General features: G+C 39.2%; 2 protein-coding genes across 2 annotated transcripts; both read right to left on the minus strand.

The window, feature by feature from the left end:
* Window positions 1–387: 387 nt before the first annotated feature.
* cp (ceruloplasmin) lies at window positions 388–11,315 on the minus strand. The gene is made up of 24 exons (XM_058073005.2): window positions 11,051–11,315; window positions 10,333–10,577; window positions 10,054–10,266; window positions 8,958–9,131; window positions 8,795–8,886; window positions 8,515–8,677; window positions 8,296–8,434; window positions 8,066–8,205; window positions 7,044–7,184; window positions 6,923–6,967; window positions 6,638–6,852; window positions 5,838–5,988; window positions 5,533–5,745; window positions 5,219–5,423; window positions 3,970–4,109; window positions 3,734–3,862; window positions 2,033–2,139; window positions 1,901–1,956; window positions 1,701–1,772; window positions 1,544–1,635; window positions 1,318–1,457; window positions 1,174–1,230; window positions 976–1,081; window positions 388–898 (listed from the first exon to the last, which is right to left on the minus strand). Exons 1-24 carry the CDS (start codon window positions 11,209–11,211, stop codon window positions 873–875), a joined length of 3,222 nt encoding a protein of 1,073 aa, XP_057928988.2. The 5' UTR covers window positions 11,212–11,315; the 3' UTR covers window positions 388–872.
* Window positions 11,316–12,238: 923 nt separating this feature from the next.
* tm4sf1 (transmembrane 4 L six family member 1) lies at window positions 12,239–17,519 on the minus strand. Its single transcript, XM_058074116.2, has 4 exons — window positions 17,102–17,519; window positions 15,109–15,177; window positions 14,540–14,682; window positions 12,239–13,102 (listed from the first exon to the last, which is right to left on the minus strand). The coding sequence occupies exons 1-4, from the start codon at window positions 17,279–17,281 to the stop codon at window positions 12,904–12,906; spliced, it is 591 nt and encodes a 196-aa protein (XP_057930099.2). The 5' UTR covers window positions 17,282–17,519; the 3' UTR covers window positions 12,239–12,903.
* Window positions 17,520–18,465: the final 946 nt, after the last annotated feature.

Below are 18,465 nucleotides of genomic sequence, written 5' to 3' on the forward strand. Positions count from 1 at the left end.
AAGCTTGAAAGATGCTGACAAAGTGGTAACGTCCAAAATCTTATTAGTGTTTGAAGTGATTGAATTCTTCCTCTAATTAATGAACTGCAGCTCTCAGGGACTCAAAAGCCACAAAAGGCCCTGGGTTATCATTATCATCATATGTAAGCGTGTGAAACTGACACTGGCTAATAATCATACATCTCTTTTTGTTATGTATTACTGTGCGGCAGTAGCTTTAATGGAGAGCTTTAACTCTGAATGGCGTTATTATAGTTTAGTTTCATATACTGATAAATAGATATCAGCCTGGTTTAGTTCAAACTTATTACTACTTGACTTTACTAACACTTACACAGAACCCAACACAGGAAATTGAGAAGTTGAATGAATTATTTGAGCAATAAACAACTTAAAATATGAATGTACATTTACTGGCATCACTTGTGTAGTGTAAATAAGTCTAATGGCCCATGAATCTCTCTGTGACAGTTTGATTCCCTGCAAAAATGATAAAGGGATACAGGAAATTTATAGGCAGTGCGCCATTAGTACTCTATTTATAACCAAAGGTACAATTTGACAAAGGGATTCTGTTAAAAGCATCACAATTTGTAATATAATGCTACCACACACAAGACTGATATCTTTCTGAAGTGAAAATAATATTTGAAATCCACTTTATTTGGTTATGAAAAAGCTATCTCGACAGTCATTTAAAAATCTTTACACTTGAGATACTTCTAGTGGCTGCAGATTGATTCTTTATTGTTGTAATCAGAGTGCCCCCTGTTGCCAAGTTACTGTTATTACTACAAGTATTGAAGTTGAAACTGTGATGCTATGTATTTAAATCTGACAACCAACAAAAGTGATCATTTTCCTCCATTTATTCAACCGGTGAAACCCCTCTTCTTCACTGTAGGAGATAAAAACCAATACATATCACAGCATGTAGTCAAAATTCTATTTTCTGTCACTGAGGTTGTCACTCACCTTTTTCTCTTACGGTATATATAGCTACTGTGCCAGCCTTAATATGGTCAGTCACATGACAGTGTAGTAGCCATGTTCCTGGGTACTGAGGTCGCATTTTTACAGTCTAGACCACGAGACAAAAAAAAAACAATAATTAAAAAATTTTGAGAGAATGTTACTACACCCAAATGAGGGTAATTTTATTGACAGTTTTACCTGGAAGGTGGCTGGAAAAAGCTGAAAGACATCAGTAGTGTGTGGGCCTCCCCCCAGCTGGAAAAGAACATACACTGGTATTGTAGTATAATATATAGTATATATAATATAGCTTTATGGCAGTGTACTTTGTGACTTTTTGACCTTATATTCCACACTATGACCATGCCAGTGTACACCATGGATGTCCACTTCGTTGCCCATCCCCATCAGGTACCAGTAGACCTTATCTCCAACCTCCATGTTCAAGCCATTTAGGTTTGCATATACAAAGCCATTAATGGCTGAGAAGGAATGCATTGAAAACAGTTATAAGTTCAATCCAATCACTTTCATCTTAGCATCCATCCAAGTGGTTGTTTTTTCTCACCATGCATTTTGTTGCTCTCTATAAAGACTTCATCATCCTTCAAGTTTGGTCGTGGGTTCCTGATGTGGGTCCTGATGTTTTCATCCAAATACCTGGTATATAAACATTACTCGGTAAGCAAATAAAATAATGGAAATTATACTTTAATTGTACTTACCAGCTCTCGTTCTCATCAAAGACCAGGAACAGCAATGCAAACTCCTCAATTTCCTTCTTAAGGCCTAAACTCCTTGAAGTAACACAATTCAAAAACTCAACATTAGCACACAGTACGATGGTGTTGAATGAGGTGACACGAAACATGCAAACCAATAAATAAATCACTTTAATCACACGTCAATATGCAGAAATTCTCACCTGGCCCAGCTACGGCGACAGATAACCAAGGGACCAATTAGGCCACTGTATAGGTCCTGTCAGGGAGGCATATAAAATGTCAATGTGCGCACATTTGTATGTTTATGTGTGTGTGTGTTATCTACAGCACACCTTGGCAACATCCACTGTGGAGTAGTATGCTGACACAGAGCACTCTTCTTGCTCAGCGGTTGGTCCGGTATTCTTTGTAACGTACCACTCGTAGATGTGTGTCTCACCTGTGAAGCACATGCATCTCATTTAATAGTTCATTTGAAGACTTTATATTATAGTAAAACAAAAAAAATCAGTTCGGACAAAGCAAGAAACTTAACTATTGTATACTATACTATTTTTTTTGCATGTTTTGTTTTACTTAAATGGTTTAGATCAGGGGTCTCAAACGCGCGGCCCGCGGGCCAAATGTGGCCCGCAGGACACTAGTTTGAGCCCCCCGCCTTGATATGAAAGTTTAATGTTAGTGTGATATGGATGCTGTATGGTATCATGTACCCAGAAAAAATTATTACGTTTGATTAATGTTCATGTTAAAGGTTAAATAACTGTTAATAGTTATCCTCCCTATCTGTGTGGAAGTGGTAAGTTTTGGGCAATTTCAGTTTAAAGGAAATAACTTGAAGGCTACCGTTTAGGTCGCTAGCTCTCTAGTTTGCGAGTTAGCATGTGTCTCAAGACCCTGCAGTTGCGCAATATGTTGTAAATAAAAAAAGTATAAATGTGACTATAGTTGTGTTTTGTCATGTCTACAGGGCTCTAATAATGCTATTACCACTATATGTGGTTTCTTAAGTTTTTATTATTTGCCGTTTTATTATTATTATTATTATTATTATATTTATTTATTACTGATTGATTGATTTTCTTTAGTCTTGATTTGTTTATTTATTTTTCATCTTATGTTGTGCAGAAAAATTTAAATTAAGATATTTGAGAACAGTGGAATGTTTTATCAGAGCTTTTATTGTAGAAAATCGGAACCAAAGCACTGAAAAAGTTTGTATATTTTTCTGTTTTTAATAAATGCGTTTTTTTGGGGGGGGGGGGGGGGGGGACCTGATGCGGCCCAGCCTTGCCCAGACCCTAGCTCCGGTGGCCCCCAGGTAAATTTGAGTAAGTTTGAGACCCCTGGTTTAGATGATCAAACAAATCCAAATGAAAATTGTGAAAAAGTCATTTAAAACATAATTTAGCTGAGTTTAATTGATATCTATCCATCTGGAGAAGCTTCTAAATCAATTTCTAAAGCTTTGGGACGCCAGCAAACCACATCAAGAGCCATTATCCACAAATGGCAAAAACACGGAACAGCAGTGAACCTAAATGACCCCAAGAGCGTAGCGATCACTCATCCAAGAGGTCATAAAAGACCCCACAACAATAGAAGGTGCAGGCCTCGCTTTTCTCAGTTTGGGTCAATGTTCATGAATCCACCTTAAGAAGGACACTGGGCAAAAACGACCTGCATGCCAAAGTTCTGAGACGCAAAACCACTGCTGAACAAAAATAATATTAAGCCTCATCTCAATTTTGTCAGAAAACATCTTGATGATCCTTCAAACCTTCGGGAAAATACTATGCAGTGTGGTGAGACAAAAGTTTAACTTTAAAATAGTAAAATATAGTGGTGGTAGTGTGATGGCTTTTTTGCTGCTTCAGGACCTGGAAGACTTGCTGTGATAAATGGAACCATGAATTCTGCTGTCTAACAAAAACTCCTGAAGGACAATGTCCGGTCATCTGTTGGTGACCTCAAGTTGAACCCAACTTGGGTTCTGCAGCAGGACAATGATCCAATAATGTGCTTTTGTTTACCTGGTTTGGTGGGGTAAACAGTTGGGCTTTCGGTCTTGACTCCATGGGCATGGATGGAATAGGGTCTGGACGCCATGTTTTTAAAAACCACTTTCACTTTGTCTCCAACATCAGCATGTATCATTGGACCTGAGAAAGTAGAAGTTGATTAAACCGCAGCCCAACAATTTCTACATTGTGACACAATAAGTCATTCTATGTGCAATTTGTGCCACTGTTTAATAAGTGCAACCTACCCATAATGCCAAGATGTTCCATGTCTGCACCTCTTTCCACTTGATTGATGAACTTGTCATTCGTGAATTGGCGGTAGACGACTTTCTTGTAGCGTGAGCCTATGAAGCCACCTTGCTGGTCAAGGAAGACAGTCGCAGGACTGCAGCAGGAGAGCCCCGTTTAATATAGACTCATTATATGGCTTATTTGTTTCTGACATACAGTACCTAAAAGGTCCCTGACGTGATTCATCAACTGCTTGAATATTAGATGCAGATTCTGCTAAATCTAAATAAAAAATCTTTCTGTGTGGGTTATTGTGTGTAGCTGCTCTATAGGAGGCCACAACTCAATACAAAGGGTTGAAAAATGAGCATAATAGGTCCCTTTAAAATAAGTAAAGTATAAATAAAATGGAAAAAGGTAAGTATATATATATATATGTATATAACTTTTTAGCATATCTACATGTGTTTGTTTACCAAATGTAAAATATCAAAGTGGTCCCTGTACCCAAGATTTAGATTAAATTCTGTTGTTTTGCTTTTTTTACAAGCTGTTTTCACCGACATTTGCTATATATTATTTGTAATTATGTTCTAAATTGTTTGATTTTGAAAGGCGAATGGTAAATTGGCAAAAATGTAATTTAGAGTTACTTAAAATGTAATGTTTGTTCATCTATTGTGCTTAGGTGAGATTATGTAGCATTAGATGAATTGCTTATATAGTATTGCAATGAAAGTGAGAAAAGAAAGAAGGGGAATAGGTGTCGAAAGAATCAAAAATCAAATACAAAATAATCAAAAGGTAGTAGAAAATATGACAGGGCTTGTACAGGAAAAAAAACTGTAAAATAAGAGATAAAAATAACATGTGTACGTAAGTCAAGTGTAAGTAAAATAAGAAAAAAGGAGAGATTACATAGAGAGTTTTACGAATGAATTAACAAATAATTAAATACTGAATGAATAATAAAATAACATTAATAATGAATGAATCATGTACATTGCCTAATATTGTTATGATTGGAATACACGCTGCTGTTTTTCAGATGGAGAATTAATAATTCTACAGGGAATCTAATCTATTAGTCTCATCTAATTAGTCACTTTTATTGCAAATGTTGGTCCAAAATCAGAAGAGAACATCAACATCAAGCTCGCAGAAAAAACAACTTTTTATGGGTTATCATTTACTTGCGTTTTTTGGTCATTTGGTGCTACTGTACTATGCTAGCTGACTAAACACAAACTGTACAATTCTTACCTTTGCTGACCATGATACATCTCGGCCTCCCAAGTACGATTTGGAGAGTAGTCCCAGTCCATCTCCATGGCAGCAATGTAGTATGTTTTAGAATGGACCATGGTCTCACCCTGTCGCTGAAAGAAGCTGCACTTCTGCACTGTGTAATTAGCACGCATCCCTCCGCGGTGATGGTTAACTGTTGGGGATGCCACTTCAAATTGACCTGCAAAAACACAAATACCCAGGTAACACATACAGCACAAATCATCTGCAGATTACTAATGGTATTAACCCGTTCCGCTGGGTTAGTTCACCTTTAGCGAGACACCTACCCATGCTGTCTGGCTCCATCGTCACAGTGTGTGAGATGTGTGGAAAAACAGAAATGGTGTCCATTCTGTTTTGACGAAACACAAAGCGATTTCCCTGGAAGTAAAAGCTGTTGATGTCTGTCTCTGAACCCAGTCCTGACAGGTGCCATGTCACTTTGTCCCCCTTACACATAGTAAGGCCTTCAAGGTTCCCATATATAAATCCATTGATGGCTGAAAGTTGAGATATTTGGTGGGGTTAAGACAATACAGTAATTGACATGCATTCAATGTATAGCACACACACTGTATATACGTTGGCCTACCATGCATCTTATTGCTCTCAATAAAGCCCTCATCCTCCTTGTTAACAGTGGTGGGAGCTGTGGTGAAGGTCCGAATATTATCATCTAGATACCAGCTGAGGTTTTCATCGAACACAGTAGCCAGCAGGTGGAATTCTTTATTATAGTTTTTCTATATTGTGGCAATAAGAGGACATTGTTCATTTGAAGGCTACAACATACTGTATTAACAGATAGATCTATATCTGATATAGGGTTGCAAAATCACAGGAACGAAAACCTATGACCATATGTATATTGATTTAATATTAAGGTGCTTTTTGTTAAGTTTGCACATGACAGTGCCACTTAGGAAAAGACAGGAAGCAGAAGATGCGGATGCTGAGGTTCTCATTGGGAGTGACCAGGATGGATAGGATCAGGAACATCAGAAATACATCAGAGGGACATTACATGTTAGAGGCCTTAGAGATAAAGTCAGAGAGGCCAGACTGAGATGGTTGGGACATGTCCAGAGGAAAGATAGTGACTATATTGGTTTAGAACTGCCAGGTAGGAGGCGTAGAAGAAGACCAAAGAGGAGGTTTAAGGATGTAGTGAAGGAGGACATGAGGGTAGTTGGTGTGAGAGAGACAGATGCAGAAGACAGGGTTGCATGGAGGCGGTTGATTTGCTGTGGCGACCCTTGAAGGGAAAACCCGAAAGAGAAATAAGAAGATTAAGGTGCTTTTTTTTTTGTTTGCACATGATCTCCAATTTCCTACTGTATTTGGGCTGCACAATAAATGACAGAAGAATATATACATTGTATATGTTCCTACCTGTATCCCTTTCTTGAGCGATCCAGGTCGACAGACAAGCAACGGTCCAACTAGTCCGGAGTTTGTGTCTTTTACCGGGTCTACTCCGGAGTAGTACAGGTAGGTCAGACAGTCCGACTCCTTCGGCACGGGCCCGGCACCCACAGGTACTAACCACTCATATGTGTGCGTCTTCCCTGGGGCAACCAGAGCAGCTGGAGGAGGTGTAACTGTTCCTTTTTATAAACAAATAGAGTATCCATGTGTTATATATGTACTTTTCACAGTACATTAACATGTACATACTTGCTTCTCCTTTTAATTCCCTTAGTTTTTTTGCTGTGTAGGACTCTAAATAAATGTAAAAGCAGACCAGATGCAGTATGAACAAACACTCCAGATTTCATAATGAAATATAATGCTTGACCTTCAAGCTCATTGTGATAGAGGGTTCCATCTTGTTCGATACTGTACTGTACACCATGGGGCTGTATAGAGTAAGGCCGACTGGCCTTGTTCTTAAAGACCACCTTGATGGTGTCTTTCTCTTCTGCTCGCAGCACAGGACCTGGAAGAGTCACACAATTAAAACATTACAGTACATTTACATTCAGTGTCCTGACAATGCACTTGTACAGTACCATGTCATTCTATGCATCTGGTACACAGTATAATCATATTCTAATTTCTTTTCTCTGTTTTAAATTGTAAATAATAGTTTTTTATGGCTTGTGATTGGCTGGCAACCAGTCTGGGGCTCCAGCACCCACGCAACCCTCGTAAGGATAAGCGGTAGAAAATGAATGAATTAATGAGTTTTTATGGCGATTTGTTGGTACTATCTTAGAGGGTAAAAAAACACATGTTTTCCCTTGCGACTAGGTCCAAGATTTTCTTCTGTTTTACTTTGTCTTTTGTTTTTGTGCCTTTTTCCACTTGTTGGACATCCTTTGTTAATAAACAATTTTTTGCTACTTTACGCCTCCGCATCTTGGGGTCCGAACACTCATTAACTTCCTCATTAACTACCATAATTTTCATTCATTCATTCATTTTCTACCGCTTTTCCTCACGAGGGTCGCGGGGGTGCTGGAGCCTATCCCAGCTGTCTTCGGGCGTGAGGCGGGGTACACCCTGGACTGGTCGCCAGCCAATCACAGGGCACATATAGACAAACAACCATTCACACTCACATTCATACCTATGGACAATTTGGAGTCGCCAATTAACCTAGCATGTTTTTGGAATGTGGGAGGAAACCGGAGTACCCGGAGAAAACCCACGCATGCACGGGGAGAACATGCAAACTCCACACAGAGATGGCCGAGGGTGGAATTGAACCCTGGTCTCCTAGCTGTGAGGTCTGCGCGCTAACCACACGACCGCCGTGCCGCCTACCATAATTTTGTGTCTCCCAATTACAGCTAATCACAAACCAGCCTTGATTACCCAGAATTCCAAGGTGTTTCTCCTCTGGGCTGCGTAGCATCTTGGTTATAAAGCTGCTATCAACGTATTCCACATAGCGAACCTTCTTGTAGCGACTTCCAATACGATTGCGACCTCTGGTCACAAACATGTCTGCTTCACTGCACACACAAACAGACTAGTTTTTATTTTTAAAAAAAGTTTTAAACATTTCTGCACTTATAAGCGTGTGTGCATGTGTAATGACGAACCCGTCAGATGGCAGTGTAGGAGCATAGTCCCAGACTTCTTCTTCTGCAGCAATGAAGAATTCTCTGAGCTCACCATATGGACGAGGTTTATGAACATTGGGGAAACACTTCCTGATCTCAAATACAGCTTGCATGCCACCTTTTGAGGAATAATAAAAAAAAAAACAACAGTCAAAGAAGTAACACAACATGTGTGAGAGCAAGAGTATGGAAGCCCACCCATGAGATGATCATTAACGGTGCATGTCAGCAGCCAGTGTCCAGGGTTGTCTGCTACCATCTCAGCTGTGGTGCTGGACCCGGGGAAAAGACTGACTGTATCTGTGTGGTGATTTTCGCTGGTGAGGATCTGGCCGTGGAAATGAACTGAGTGCATGTCCACCTGTGACAAGGGGAAATCTTTTTTTGCTCCCATTACAGTCAAGAATTTTACTTCTGGGATTGTTTTAGTATACATTGTTGTACAAGCACATTATGGTATTAAACACTGATGGGTCACCTCATTGCCTAAGCCAATCATATGCCAGTGGATCTTGTTCCCTTGGCACATGCTCAGTCCAGGAAGATTACCGTAAAGAAACCCATTGATACCTGCAACAACACAGTTCATAGAATTTAAAAAGATGTATGAATCTGTACATTCATGGACACTCCCTTCTTACCATGCATCTTGTTACTTTCAATGAAATCTTCATTCTCCTTCAGATTTCGAGCAGGATTTGTGATATGTGTCCTAATGTTTTCATCTAGGTACCAGCTAAAGTTCTCATCCGTCACCAAGAACATAAGCGCGTACAGGTAGTCTGCTGAACTGTCGCCATGCAAGTCCAGAGTTCCTGGAGATGAAGAAAGATTAAAGTGAAATCATAAATGTTTGTTTCAAACTTTCATTCATTTTCTACCGCGTTTCCTCACGAGGGTCGCGGGGGTTGCTGGAGCCTATCCCAGCTGTCTTCGGGCGATAGGCGGGGTACACCGCCAGCCAATCACAGGGCACATATATGTAGACAAACAACCATTCACACTCACATTCATACCTATGGACAATTTGGTGTCGCCAATTCCCTTACGAAAAGATATATTACTTTAAATATATTGTATTATATTATAATATATTATTTTTCCATTATATTTTCCAATACATTATATATTATAAATACATGGAATAATATATTTTTGTACATATATTATACAATATATTATATGTTCATGTGATATATGGCAATATATTGCAGAATATACAAATGATTGCCGCTTTCAATATATTGAAATATATTAAATCCAAATATATAATATATGAGTTTATCTATCCCAAATTATATGCACTTTTATATATGTAAAAATATAGTCCTTTTTTGGTCTTGATCACAAGATATTTTTTATATGTATCAATATATATACATATATGATCTATGCATATATTGCAATATATTGGAAAATATAAACATAAGATCCCATATATGGAAATATATTTCCGAATACATTGCATTATATTTGCCAATATACTGCAATATTTTTTTTTTTCCATAAGGGTTAACCTAGCATGTTTTTGGAATGTGGGAGGAAACCGGAGTACCCGGAGAAAACCCACGCCTGCACGAGGAGAACATGCAAACTCCACACATAGATGGCCGAGGGTGGAATCGAACCCTGGTCCTCCTAGCTGTGAGGTCTGCGCGCTAACTGTTTCAAACTTGATAACTGCAAATGTGTTCAACTGATGTCAGAAACTTTCTGTGTTTAATGGACATCATGTACCTGTCTTACAGATGATGAGGGGCCCGATCAGTCCTGAGTTGATATCTTTTGGTGTGGAGACATGGGAGTGGTAGAACCTGGTCAGGCAGTTGCTTTCAGTCAAAGTTGGGCTGTGGGACTGTGGTAGGGACCACTCGTATGTTACTGTTGTACCAGGAGCCACTGAGTCATCTCGCTTCAAGTTTGTTGATGTGGCATCTGGGTACAAAGCCCCTAAGGAGCCAGAGATAAAACGGCATTAAAAGTGTATCACTGTGTGCCGTAGCATCCATTCCTCACCTTCACTGCCTTTACTGTAGTTCAGTCCATGTGGGTGGATGCTGTACGGTCTTGATGCTATGTTCCTCAGATGGACAACCACTGTGTCTCCCTCCTCAGCCATCAGCAGGGGTCCCACATATCCCAGCCAGTCTTGTTTCATGACCTCTGTCCTGTATGTGGCGTCGCTGTACTGCTTATAAACAGCCTTCTTGTAGGTGGAGCCGATTCGCTGGGGGCCTTTCAAGAGAAAGACTGCAGCTTCTCTGTAGAGACATTCACAAACAGCGAGACAATGAGCAAACAAATTATAAAAGTTCAAACATAATTAAATTTATCAGCTTGACCTCAAAGCAAGTTGTTACTAGTCACCAGGGGGCAGACTTACCATTAGGCAATTTCTCATAAAAACTTTCTTTTTGTTGGATTTAAAGTACATATTGTTGTGTGTCCAGAACTGTATTTTATACTATTGTGTACAATGCAAATGCTTAGGATTCCAGGGGGGTTGGATCATAATTTAGCTGAGTTTTTGTGAAAGGTAGACAACACCATGGGCTAGTCACCAGTTAGTCACAAGTTGATAGGTTGAGTGGAAAATTATCCAGTGATAACCAGCTATGTAGTACACTACACTACTACAATTCTTCTATTTCAAGCTGTACCTAACTACAATGAAAAACAAGTACCAACAATTATAATTACATCATTCCAATCATGGAAATTATGTTGGACTTACTCATCCTCCTGGAGTGAGCGGTTGTGGATTAGATTCATTCCACTTGGTGCATAATTCCATTGAACTTCTTCTATCCTGAGGAAATATTCTCTCCTCATCCCAGAAACACATACTGATGCACAGCACAGCATAAATAAAAGCCTCAACGCCAACGATGCCATTTGGACGCAGTTGTTCCGACTAGATGATAGTTAAGGAAATAGAAGATTCAGACCACCAACTGTTTCCTGTCTGCCAGCCAGGCAGTCTCACTGATTTTGGGTCCACTCTGTCTTTATATTTGGTGACCTAAGTGACTGTTGGGAAGAGTTGATAATGGTAAGAGAAGGTCACTGACCCACCAGCAGCATGACCCCTTGTCTGGCTTACATAAGATCTGGAACTTCGGTCTGTTAATTTTGCTCTATATTTGTGCTCTTAAATGTTTTTGTAATTATAGAAACACAAAAAAAAGAAACACAACTAAAAGCTTCAACTTTATTTGGATAGAAGATCCTTCTCACTGGGGTTAATTGCTTATCATTAATGACAATGCTGACTTTTGCTTCTGTCAATACTGTATAAGGTCTAAAAGGACAGTGAAAAGTAAATATGCTGCTTAAAACCTTGCTTAAATTGGAAAAATTCATCACAAATTTACCCGCTGTGTCGTCAAATACAACTTAAAGTTTGTATTTGGTCTGTATTTCAATTTTTATCATCACACAAGATACATAAAGTGTACAAACTTGAGACACTGACCAAATGTGGAGGCTGAGTCAACGGGGGTAATATTCTGTCTTAGTCAGTGAAGAAATTCACGAGGTCACCCACCCCATCCGTGTATACCATAAAAAAAAATTTTGCACACAAGGGCTGTGCGGGGGGCCCCAAGAAGGGGGTTTGCTACATCGTTGTTTCTTAATTGCATCATAAATGGCCATTGTTGACGTTTCTGCGCAGTACATGTATTAGCACTTGGGGCACACAATCTCTCAGGGGCCCACTAAAAGCCGGGGCCACTGTCAAATGCCTAGTTTGCCTGTTGACACACCCCACCTCTGGCCTTAGTAGTAGTAGTAACACCACAACATCTGCGGAAGTGCTCAATCACCAGATAGCAGGACAATCTGGTAACTGTGGAAATTCCTGGACTTTAAGTACAAAACACTGAGAGGTTGCTACATCACAGACACACACATACGTATGTACACAAATTCTTTTTTTTTATTCAAGATAGAACAAACATACATACATTATATAAAAAATATGTCACTAAAATATATATATACAAAAGAACACTGAACTAACATTTTGGGGACAAAGAAAAACATTATTGTACAACAATAATACATCAAAAATAAGAACAAATGTACAAACACACACAAAAAATTAACCATCCAAAGCAACTGAATAGAAGCAATACCTCTGGCACATTGATGATAAACTTCAACTGAAACTAAGAAAATGCATCTTTAGTGTATTAGTAAACTAACAAGGGTTTGGTGAGTTAATTGTGTTTTTTCCCATCCGTTTCTTCTTCCAGTCTAGTTTCTTAGCTTGTAAGAAATAAAGTATATATGCTAATAATAGAAAAAGAAATAGAATACACGTTGCTTCCTTAATCAATGTCTGAGTGGTGCACTAAACCAACTCAATACATCTTCATTATCATAGCTTTAATGATTTATACTGCAAATGTGTAGTTGTAAAAATCTCTGTAATGAGGATGTGTATTGTGCTCAAACACACACAAATAGAGATGTGCAGTGGACCACCCCCCACCCGTGCAGACGTGAGTATTAGCGTACATGGGTGTTGTTGTCGCAAGTGTGTATTTGACATAGTCACATGCACGTTGACTGTGAGTGTGTCTAAGCGTTCAAACTGTACTCCTGCTTATAGCAACAAGGCCGACAGACAGCGTTGACTAAACCGCTGCCAAGCTGCAAGAGACACAGGATGAACTCTAACACTGCCAGGCCCAACAGCACACACAGCAGAGTCACGTTCCACTCGACAATGTGTACCGGTTGGAGGCACACGGACCACAACTCTGGCTGCAGCAGATACCTGAAACAGAAAAATAGTTAAGAAATTCAGAAAAACAGGAACACAAAGCAAAAAGACACAACACAATACATTATGTTTGTGTCTGTGCAGACCAAATATGGGCAAACTGCGACCTGCGGGCCACATCAGGCCCACCAAGCATCTTAATCTGGCCCACTGGGCATTTCCAAATTCCTTTTGTTAAACTTTTAACATTGAAACTGTAGCCAGCAAAATGCAGTGTAAGTAAGTAAGTAAGTAAGTAAGTAAGTAAGCTTTATTTCTACAGCGCTTTTCACAGACAAAGTCAAAAAGCGCTTCACAACATAAAAACATCATGCACATATAAAATGTAATCAGCAAATATCAGTGGGTATAAGTTCAAATGTTTGTCTAAAGGTCTTTTTTAAAGGCCTCCACATTGCTATGTAACAACAATCCAAACAACACGATACGTTTATACATGACGCAAAAAGTACTCTCCCGTGTGGGCATACAGATAAATACTAATGCACAATACCCATAACAAAAAAAAGCCACCCATATACAGAATTCCTGCCGCAAGGCATGCCGGGTAGCTTGTGGTTCTTTCTTCCAACATTTTGCCGTGTTTGTCACATTTTTCCTTGATTGCAAAATGTGTTGAGGAGGTCGTCAGAGAAGTAAACAAAGAGTAGATATCATAGTTTTGCTATGCAATGTTTACATTTTTTTATAGTTCAGAATGTTGTTCCCGCTGGACTACCCACCATGCCTTGCGGGCATTATGTGATGCCTTAACTTGCTGTGGATGTGCCCCCTGTAATCCAATGTTGCCTGCGAGTCAAAAAAGTTTGCCCATCTCTGGTTTCGATTCTCAGTCCTCCAAGTCATGGTAAGGTTGAACCGAGGCAACTGGGATCTTCATGTTTGTTAAAGACGTTTCACCTTGAATCCAAAAGGCTCCAAATATTAGGTGTGGTGTCTCTCCCCCAAAGACTGTCTCATTCCATGTGATGAATGGACATGAATTTGCTGTTTTGCCACTAGGGAAGCGAGCGATCTATTGTTATGCAGGACGGTTGTCCACCAGCCACTCCCGGTGACAACCATAACAACCCTAAGGGTACACACCCACTACAAACATAAATAGGAAGACTCCACACTTAAACTTTAAAGGTGAAACATCTTCAAAAAACAAGAAAAAGAATACCGGTGTATTTCAAAATAGCATTCATGCCCATGAAGTCTGTGTAAACTTCTGATTACAATTGTATGTTTTTATTACCAGATTGCAGAGCGTACAGTGCTTATTGCAGAAACTGCGGGACATTTAAATGAAACTATAATTTTCTAAGAGCCGGACTTGTTTCCTCACAACAGAGATCTACTTTTGGTGCAGCTCTTGTGCAAGTATAGTTAATAATTGTTCAAGTGAATGGCATGAACCCCTAGTCATAACAGACAGTATCTTCCTACCTGCCGCCCTGATCTGCAAAAGGGTACGACCACCCAAGAGACGTGAAGCACTGAGGACCCTGCATCAAGGCGAGGCCTGAAATGACGAAGCAATAGCTAGATCCAACTAGGCCAACCACAGCAGCCAACACTGACCCACACATCTGGAAATCAAGACAACAGACACAAGATTAAAACGATGTGAATATTTGTATTACTGATGTTGACATCTATTGCTACTAATATTCTTCCGTCCGTGTCGAGCAAGAAATAAATAAAAGTGGCAGCTGCAAACACACACACACACACACACACAGAGCAGCTGCGCATGTGGCTTGAGTTGTGTGTGCCAAGCTTACTTTGTTGCGTGTTAACCAACAAAGGCCCCCTTGTTTAATTATCATGGCTGGATTAGCATTAGCATTCCACCTACCAAAGGGCAGAGTATTACAGCAGGCCAAACAACAACTATTCTAACACCGTGTGTTGTGAGAAAAGGGGCACATGCAAAAAGCATTTAGTGTTGGTGTTTTAATAAGCAAGTGGAAGTCAAGAATTAATAGTAGTGTGCTGTTTGGTGAGTTTCTTACCATCAAGCTCTCATTCCAGCAACAACTGCATTTTCCCAAAGTGATGAAGGTTACTGCAGGAATGAGCATCTAAAATAAAATAAAAAAAAAGAGTTGTCGTAATTGCAAAAGTACATTTAAGAATGTATTTTTGGTACATTTAGATGCTTTTTTTCACTTTTAAAGAAAAAGGATTACTGTACTTTACTATAGTCATCCTTGGTCAAATTGTTTATTTAAGACAGACAATATAAAATAATAGCTAAATCATATTTTTATTAATAATTTTAACTTGTAATTATTTGGAGGAACTTTTACTCATCTCTCTTTTTCTCTCCTGCCTTGGGCTGACTTATTTCTCAATGCCACATGGCAGCAATGAGCATCCTTTGCAAAGAGAATGTGCCCCCTTGCACCCTCCACAAAGCACATGTTCAGGCTTGGATACTTATTTGTTCATTTGTATTTTTATTTTCCCAACAGTCCTCTTGTCTGCACTGTCTTTTCACAGGAAGTTAGTTATCACACCAAGAGGGGGAGGGAAGTTCCCAAGGTCTTTCCTTAACCCCAGGACACAAACACACACATTCACACAAATATATTGATGTGTGAACCTTCCACAGTGGCCGAGAAAAAGTACAGAGGACAGAAAGGCTACTTTTTCTTTTTCCAATGTTGAAATGGACACCAATAAGAAGTAAAAAAAAAAAAGGAACAACAAACACAAGAAAAAGCAATTCAATCTCAACACTTGGGCTAGATAAGTGGATTAAATTCTCAAGATGAGACACAATATTCCCTTTGACCTCAACTGAAAGAAATCCTGACCTGTGCTTACAACAAGTTACAACAAGTAGCAACAACAAGAGAAAAAAGTCTTCATGAAAGAAGCTTTCATGCACAACAAGTTAATTTTGCGTGGGAAAATATAATCTCTGTTTCTACCCTTAAACCCAAACAAAGTGAAGCACTCAGTGGGAGCATAAACCCAGTGGAGCGCCATGGAGAGCAGGATTGACTGTTTATTCACACAGAACTATACTGTTCTCAGGGGACAACCACATGCAGGCTGTGCAATGCTCAAGGGAAATCACTACTAAAGAGACACAGATATGCATAAAATAATTGAATTCATGTTCTTTTTTTAATGGATTTGCAGTAAATATGCTCAAACCATGTTGCACTTGTAGGAATGTGGCCAACAGCTAAGTCACTTATACATGCCATCAAAGAACTTCATTTATCAAAAATGTGGGTCAGAGCTCCGTTTCAAGGAAAGTGGAATGCCTCCATGCAGATAAACAAGTGAATCATGAAGCCTTTTACTATTAAATGTCAAACCACAAACAAGCTTTTCTAAAATTGTAACACCAACCAGCATTGTAGAAGAGATTTTAATAACTGTTTCATAGTCACTTTGATGAAATATTAGGAAATGTAAATCTTTGATTATTTTAAACCTTTCTACCACTTAGCTAGGATCCCTGGATAGGTCAAGGGCGAGCTGGAGCTTATCCCACAAAGTGAAAGAAAGACTACACCCTGAACTGGTTGCCAGTCGCTTGCAGGTCATTCGCAGTGATGTGCAGGTTTTTTGACTGTGGGAGGAAACCTACACAAGCCCAATGAGGACCAAGCCAAGAGTGTGAACGGTAAACCCCTTCTGTAATATTATATAATGTCATTCAACATTTTTTCATAATAAATTCATTCTTCTTTGCTGATTGGCACTTGAGTTTTGATTAAGTAATTTTTCATATTAAGTATCCATTATCAACTCCAAGCATGCACAAATATGTTGATGCTTATTCTGAAGTATGGCTTAGATATTGAGGGATGTGAACCAAATCAAAATGAATCTTATCTGTATCTGGAGTGAAAAAAAAGTCTGATGAACAACAAGGAAATCAAGTTCGGACCTTTACCGAATAAAGTTATGAACATATTTATCATTTAGTATAAGAAAACTACTTCTAAAGGAACTAACTGAGTGTGCAGTTTTTCTTTCACTCACCAGCAGTCCTCCACCGCCCAGTCCACCAAAGTACCAGGTGTAGCTGGCCAGGCGGCCCAGTTTGATGTATGTCATTTCTCCCATCGGAAACAAGAGCAGCAGGTTGGCCACGATACAACAGAGGGCCAAAGGCAACAAAGCCAGACCCAAAGACCTGGCAAAACCCACTGAACAACACATTGCTCAGCCCAAGAAAATACACAGAGACCCCTGAAAAACACAACTGCAATGGGAAAAGGAGAAAAGGAGAATGGACTGAGGCGAATGGAAAAGGAGTGGAAGAGGGGAAGGATGGGTCAGAGCAGCTGGCTGGGGAGCCAGGAAACTAGAACAAGTGGTGGGAGCTTGTGTATTATCCTTCCTCGTGGAGGCACTTCTACTACTAAGCAACATGGGTCAGGAAACACACATACACACACGCAGGAAGTAAGTTGACCAATGGCTGCACAAAGCTTAGTCAGAAGTATGAAAAATCTCATGAGAATCAGAGACAAAGAGTGTGTGTGTGTGCATGTGTTTTCCACAATAATTCAATTAATAGGATTGAGTAAGGGATGTCACAATACTAAACATGATTCAAAACAGAATCACTACCTTCCATACAAGCGCAGCAAAATGGCGATTACAGTGCATGTGTCTTTCACACAAATGTCTTATAGCAGAATGGAACCTTGACACTCTAGTGCCCTCAGTTTAAAAATGTTCCACAATATTTAGGAGAAAAATGTCTCAAAGTTGCACAAAACATCCGAGTCAACATCAACACCTAACTTTGCAAACATTAGTTCATATCTGTCAAAATTTGCAATTGAAAATAAGGGACATATGTATTTATTTCTAAGGGAATCCATAAGGGAGCATTAGATAAAATAAGGGAAATTCTGGTTTCCTACTAAAAACTTTTTTCCATTAAAGTTTAAAATGGGGAAAACCATTAAAACAGGTGGGTGCTAGTAAAAAAAAAACAAAGTTCAAAATATGCTAGATAACCGTTGAAAATGGGAGGGTCACAAGACAGGGTCTATGAGATGAGATTTAAACATTACTTAAAAAAAAGTCAATGAAAAAATATTTACAATATATATATATATATATATACTGGAATTACCTAATTTAATTTATACTACGTTAGACTCTACTGTATGTGTATGGTACTGATCCTGCATCCACCCACCAAAACAAAGAGACTGTATGACAAAAGGGCTCACACCGTTAACGCCGTTGTTCTATGCAAGAAATGCCCCAAGGTGCTGAAATCAATGCAGTGAGTGAATCCTCTTTTTCTGTCCATTAGGGAACAGACATGACAATGTCTGATGAGGCTAGCAAAATTATGAAGTTCATTTTAATTTATTGTGATTAAT

Source organism: Doryrhamphus excisus, linkage group LG4 (genome assembly GCF_037039965.1).
Source record: "Doryrhamphus excisus strain RoL-2023G ecotype Guam linkage group LG4, RoL_Dexc_Guam_v1.1, whole genome shotgun sequence".
NCBI lineage: Eukaryota > Metazoa > Chordata > Actinopteri > Syngnathiformes > Syngnathidae > Doryrhamphus > Doryrhamphus excisus.

What these genes read in the sequence shown, in the direction of transcription:
- cp (XM_058073005.2), bottom strand. Translation starts at nt 11,211, where the DNA reads ATGGCATCGTTGGCGTTGAGGCTTTTATTTATGCTGTGCTGTGCATCA. An exon ending in CTATCACAATGAGCTTGAAG is followed by an intron (nt 6,968 to 7,043) that starts GTCAAGCATTAT and finishes ACATTTATTTAG; the next exon opens with AGTCCTACACAGCAAAAAAA. An exon ending in TGTTTACCCCACCAAACCAG is followed by an intron (nt 2,140 to 3,733) that starts GTAAACAAAAGC and finishes TGTGCTTCACAG; the next exon opens with GTGAGACACACATCTACGAG.
- tm4sf1 (XM_058074116.2), bottom strand. Translation starts at nt 17,281, where the DNA reads ATGTGTTGTTCAGTGGGTTTTGCCAGGTCTTTGGGTCTGGCTTTGTTG. An exon ending in GCTGGAATGAGAGCTTGATG is followed by an intron (nt 14,683 to 15,108) that starts GTAAGAAACTCA and finishes CTTGATTTCCAG; the next exon opens with ATGTGTGGGTCAGTGTTGGC. An exon ending in TTTGCAGATCAGGGCGGCAG is followed by an intron (nt 13,103 to 14,539) that starts GTAGGAAGATAC and finishes TTTCTGTTTCAG; the next exon opens with GTATCTGCTGCAGCCAGAGT.